We start from the raw sequence: 5,509 nt of genomic DNA on the forward strand, positions 1-5,509 counted from the left end.
GAGCTCCCGCTGAATCACCGGTGCCGGTTGGGGACACGTGTACCCCGGGGGTGAGGGGCTGGACCCTGCTCCTGGTACCCGCTGCTGCGGGCAAAGAGGCAGCGCTGGGGCGGTGCTGAGCTCCATCATCCCCCTGCCCGGGTCTGCTGGGTCTCACCGAGCCTGGTTGTGCCCAGCTCTGGCCTCTCCCCACGTGCTGAGCATCAAGATCCAGCTTGGTATGTGAAGAGGTGCTGGATCAGGTGCGGGTTGTGCAGGGTGAGGGGGTGTCATCAGGGCATGGAACCCTTTTTGGGGGGCTCCCCGAGGCAGACGCTGTGGGAACACCATGGACAAGTTGTGTGGCACAGGCTGCTCTCGTTCCTGCTCGTGCCCAGGGAGCTGGTACCCTTTGGCATAGGCTTGTGGCCAGAAGCAGAGGGCTCAGGCTGGCTGGGTGATGCTGCTTAAAGTCGTTGCTCCTTGCTGCCTTGGAAAAGAATTGGGGGTCCCCAGGGCCACCAAAATGTTGGGCTCCCAGCCTTTGGACATCAGGGGTCTCCTTCCCTGTAACTTCCCAGCCTGTCCTCAGGCCAGGCTGGTCTGTCCTGCCCTCCCCATGCCTCTACAGACCTGGTGAGTATCCAAAACATCCCCCTGGGCTTCAGTTGTAGGAGGGGGGGAGTTTATGGCATCCTCTAGGCAGGGCTGTCCCTGTCACCCCTCATCCTGGTGTTGGTTCCCAGAACGGGGAGCTCTGTGGGACACTGAGGGCTGCTTTGCTCTCACCCTGGTGTGCAAGGAGGCCTCTCTGTAGCCCACACCAGGCTTGGCACACAGGAGGTGGCCTTTCTGAGAAGCATTTCCCATCCAGGGATGAAACGTCCCCAGGAAACGCAGCCACAGGAGCCAGCTCTGTGGGGCAGGAGGTGGCAGGTGGATGCCTTGTCTCCAAACCCCCCCTGGGGTGTCACAGCAGGAGCTGCTGTTGGTGTCCCCAGCCAAGCAGAGCAGCTTGTTTACAGAGGCAGACACTTGACCTGGCCGGATCAGGAAGCAGAGTGTAAACATGGAGGATCTCATCTGAGTGGCTGCTCCCCTTTCAGGCCATGTCTGGAGGGCTCTGCAGGCAGAGGCACCCTGGGAGCTGGTGGCTTGTTTTAGGGACCTGGCAAGGATGGTACCATGTGCTTTACTTGTTGCCCTGGGAGGGATCGTTGCCCTGAGGGCTCCCACCTGTGTGCAAGGACGTTGCAGGGCTGGGATGGACCAGCTCAGCAGTACCTCTGCAAAACCCTGCTGCAGGGGTGCTGTGTGCTGGTACCCCTGGCTGCAGACGTGGCTAGTGACCACCCTCACCGAGCAACTAGTGCAGGGTGACAGGGCACAGGCTGTGAGACTCTTCCTCCCACATCTTGGTCCACTCCCCCCCATGCAGCCCCTGGCCTGCCTGCTGGGCATGGGGAGAGGATCCTCCCTTTGGCAGGAGAAGGGTTAACGGGTCTGCCGTGAGCAGGCTGCTGTGACAAGGACCAGAGGAAGTGCTGCAGGAACTGCTGCTCTCTGTCAGGCCTCAAGAGGAAGCTGTGCAAGAAGAGGAAACCTGGGGGTGCAAGAAGAGGAAACACGGGGCTCGGTCCTTCTGGGGCTGCTCCCTTCCCTGCAAGGAGCTCTGCTTGGAGGGCACCCACTGCTCCAGCCACCCACTGGGATGCCAGTGGCCACTGGTGGCCACACGGGCATAAGTGGCAGCTGTAAAACACCCAGCTTTGCTGGAGGGTTGGACTTGGCCCTGGGTGTGCCAGGGAGCTCCTGGTGGCCACTTGAGGCCAGGTGTCTGTCAGCAGGAGTGGGTCCAGCCCATGCAGGGTGTCCTGGTGCCCCAAGGATGCAGTGTTTGGCCGTGGAGGAAGAGTGGGAAACACTGCAAAGTGGGGGTTTGGTTTTGGTGTCATAATGAAGTTCCTTGTCCACAAGGGAAGCACTGCCAGAGGCATTTATCTGCCTTGGTCAGCCACGGCCTGATCTCGTGATGCTTCACAGCCCAAGAGCCTTTGTCCCATCCCAGATCCCCTGATACCAGTTTATGACTAAGTCCTCTGGGCTTTCCCCACCATGGGAGAGCCCAGGACTGGGACAGTTTTGGGAAGGGACAGTGCTGGGAGCTGGGATGCTCCAGCCTCCTGTTCCTGGCAAAGCTGGTGCCAGAGCCCCCAGGGCTGCACTGTTCTGTGGGAACCATGAGCAGCCACGTGTCCCTGGCCCTCCCAGAGGACAGGACCCTATAAAATGTCTCCAGCATGATCCCACTGGCAGCCTCCAGGTAGTGCCAGGCCCATTGCTATGGGAGCTCTGTTGGGGCTGAGGGTCTCCTGTGATGCTGTGCTGATGCTCTGTGTGCCCCTCTGCTGTGCTCTGGCCCCCGTGTTGGGCTCCTCCGAAACAGAGACATCTCTTGACATGGGTTTTCTCTCTCTCCCTCCCAGGCCTGGATTGGGGGTATCCGGGCTGGCTCTGTCACATCCTGTGGGAACCAGGTGCAGGCCAGTTGCCACTGGATCGCCTTCAGTGCCGAGGCAGTGGGTGAGGCACGAGGGAAGGGGTGCTGAGCGTGGCTGGAGGTGGGACGGATTGGTCCTCGGGGGGCTTGTTGCTGGGTCAGTCCCACAGACCCCAGGAGGGGGGAAGGTTTTCCCTGAGTTCCCCCAAGAGCACTGACAGACCTGCACCTTGTGGCTTGCATTGCGAAGCTGAGTGGGACCCCCATGTCCCAGGCTGGGGGGATTCCTGGGAATACCATGTGGGCCTTGGGCAGGCTGGTGACCTGGTCCTGTGTCCTCTTCTGCAGGTGTGCTGGGCATCGTGCCGCTGGAGGGCGAGGATGGAGGCAAGAGGACCGTGTCTCAGCTCTGCTGCCACTCAGGTGAGCTGGGTCTGTGCCAGCCCCAGTCTGTCTTGTTTTCTGTCTCCACCATGCTCTGCACTGGAGCACCAAGGAGTTGGGTACCACCTCCCACCTCCACAGGAGGAGGCTGGCCCAGCATGGGCTGAGTGAAGGGGCTCCAGTGCTGAATCCCAGCCTGGGATGCTATGTCAGGCTGTGTGTTTCCCAGCTGGGGGAGCTGCTGGAGTCCCCAGGGACCATCAGCCATGGGCAGGGAGACCCTGACACGTCTCACTTGTGTGTGAGACACAAGCTGAGTGCATCCACGTGGGGCTCTGCCAGGCTGGGCTCTTGCTGAAGACTCAGATTGATCCACATCCCTTCATCTCCAGAGCCGCAGCAAGGTCTGGACACGGAGCTCTTGCCCACGCTCTTGCTCTAGCACACCCTGTCCCTGTTAGTCACTGCACTCCCAGTACACCCAGTGGCAGGCTGGCAGAGGAGCCGGGACAGCATGGCCATGGGTGTTCCCAGAGATGGGAGGAACAGGCCAGACTGGTGGCTGCTCTGCTGCGGGCACAGCGAGTGCTGGCAGCGCTGCTGCGGGCACAGGAGGGTGGGGGACCTGCCTCCTGCCTGGCCAGGGAGCCCAGGGTACCCTCCTGGTGTCAGAGGAGCAATGCCAGCCTGTGGGGCACCAACCATCCCTTTCCCAAAGAAGCTGCACCAGAGCAGCAAGGCGGGAGCTATTCCCAGCGCCGCCTTCCCACGTGCGGTGCCCTGGCACAGCGGGTACCGGGTACCGGGCTGAGCCAGCGGGCACTGCTGCTCCTGGGGAGGGCAGGAGGGGCTGCCCGGGGAGCCAGCCCAACACAAACAGCTCCTTAACGCGATTTAGCACCAGCCCTTGTCAGATCAACGCCTCCGAAGCGGAGAAGAGGCTTTTTTTCCTCTCCTGCCAAGGCAGCCGTGGCCGGGTGAGCTGCTCGGTTTTCATGCCTCCTGGGCCTGTTTCTCCGCAGCCGCCTGGAAGCGGAAAAGTACACGCTGACCTACTTTCCCGAGCGTGCCAAATGCACCCGGGGGGCTGCTGCCGCCCGTGCCAGCCTTCCTCTCCCACCAGGCCCTGCCTGGGGAGCAGCCCTGCCGTGGGGAGCAGCCGAGCCGGGCGTTACAAAGGGGGCCTTGTTACCAGCACGGCCCCAGCTGCCCACGCCAGCGCTCGGGGCCAGCACACACACCCTTCTGCTTCTCCCCGTGCTTCCTGGCGATGTCTGTCCTGAGCTGGGTGGTGGGGAGTTAGATGGGGAGATGTGATTGTCCCCCTGCTTCCCTTTGGGGCCGCAGTCCCCAGCTTTGGGGGGTGAGACCCCGACGGACGGCGTGGAGGGGCTCAGGTTCTCGCAGCAAAGCTGAGCTGCTCCAAAATGCCTCCGTGGGGCTGGTCCCCCTGTCTGCACCTGCCTGCGCGTGGGTGCGTGTGAAAGGAGCCTGAGGCCAGGGAAGAGCCCAGGTGGGAAGAGCCCAGGAGGGCAGCGAAGGTGAAGGACAACCCTCTGCCCTTCTTCTTCCAGATGTGGTGACGGATTTCGACTTCTCACCCTTCGATCAGCTCCTGCTGGCTACAGGCTCTGCTGATGAGACGGTGAGTGCCCGGTGCTGAGGGTCCCACGGGGGCACCCACTGTCTCTGGGATTCGCTGTAGGGCCTGGGGGAGATGAACAGGAATAAGAGGAGCCTGGGGAGGAGGGTGCCAGCCTTGGGGAGCGGTGCGGGATGTCCCCCAGGTTATCGGGGAGAGGGGTCAGCCCTCTCCCACCCAGGATGCCCACAGCTCTGATCCCACCGAAGCTGCCGTGAGGGGTCACCTGGTGTCCTCGGGGCCCAGAGCCTGGAGAAGCAGCAGGAGGACTGACCCAGCTCTCCCCCGGGGCTGCAGGTGAAGCTGTGGCGCCTGCCAGGGAGCAGCCAGGACGTGCCCAGCAGCGCGGGGCTGACGCTGGGGCCCGCTGAGGGGCCCGTGGACGTGCTCAAGTTCCACCCCACGGCAGATGGTGTCCTGGCCAGCGGCGCCGGGAAGCAAGTCACCCTCTGGGACCTGGGACAGCAGCAGCCACTGGCAGGGAGGCATGGCCGGGTCTGCAGCTCCTGCCCGTGCTGGTGGTTGGGATCAAGTCCAGACCTCAGTGTCACTGAACGGGCAGCACAAGGGGCTTTTTGGACAGGGAACCGCAGCCCCTGGTGTGTCTGCACGGGCTGTCCTGCACTCTGATGCCACGGTGTAATGTGCTCCTGTAGTGCCCAGGGTGTCCATAGCAGCTTTGGAGGGGATCTCCTAGGGTGGCAGGTCCCTCTCCACTCGTGTCTCTGTGGGTGGGTAAATATGAGTGCTGTGGATGACCCACCTTGCCCAGACCTTGGCTAACCCCATGGGTAAAGAAGACTGGGCAACAGCACTGGGGGGAAGCTCCTGGTGGCTCTCACAGGACTCCTGCCCTGCAGATGAAGGTGCCAGCACCGTGGGGATGCTCCTGCACCAACACAGCAGCATCCCAGTGGGTCCTGGCCCCTGCCTCGACTGCCACCAGCCCTTCAGAAAGGCCAGATCGTGTCCCTTAGGAAGTGCCCCGGTGCTCGTGGGTGGGA

The 5,509-nt window shown here is 62.5% G+C and overlaps 2 protein-coding genes across 2 annotated transcripts in view; one reads left to right on the forward strand and one right to left on the reverse strand.

The window, feature by feature from the left end:
* Positions 1-849, reverse strand: part of DNAJA3 (DnaJ (Hsp40) homolog, subfamily A, member 3) — a 13,954-nt gene extending 13,105 nt beyond the window's left edge. Inside the window, exon 1 of the mRNA XM_009993324.1 lies at positions 769-849. Within this exon, the coding sequence (XP_009991626.1) occupies positions 769-849 (81 nt within the window). The remainder of the gene's footprint in view (positions 1-768) is intronic.
* Positions 850-1,243: 394 nt separating this feature from the next.
* LOC104384934 (coronin-7-like) overlaps positions 1,244-5,509 on the forward strand; it is a gene marked incomplete at its 3' end in the record, with an annotated part of 40,893 nt that continues 36,627 nt past the window's right edge. The window contains exons 1-5 of the mRNA XM_009993325.1: positions 1,244-1,372; positions 2,466-2,562; positions 2,828-2,902; positions 4,438-4,508; positions 4,803-4,982. Of these exons, the coding sequence (XP_009991627.1) occupies positions 1,244-1,372; positions 2,466-2,562; positions 2,828-2,902; positions 4,438-4,508; positions 4,803-4,982 (552 nt within the window). The remainder of the gene's footprint in view (positions 1,373-2,465; positions 2,563-2,827; positions 2,903-4,437; positions 4,509-4,802; positions 4,983-5,509) is intronic.

Source organism: Chaetura pelagica, unplaced genomic scaffold (assembly GCF_000747805.2).
Source record: "Chaetura pelagica isolate M959 unplaced genomic scaffold, ChaPel_1.0 scaffold1022, whole genome shotgun sequence".
Classification (NCBI taxonomy): domain Eukaryota; kingdom Metazoa; phylum Chordata; class Aves; order Apodiformes; family Apodidae; genus Chaetura; species Chaetura pelagica.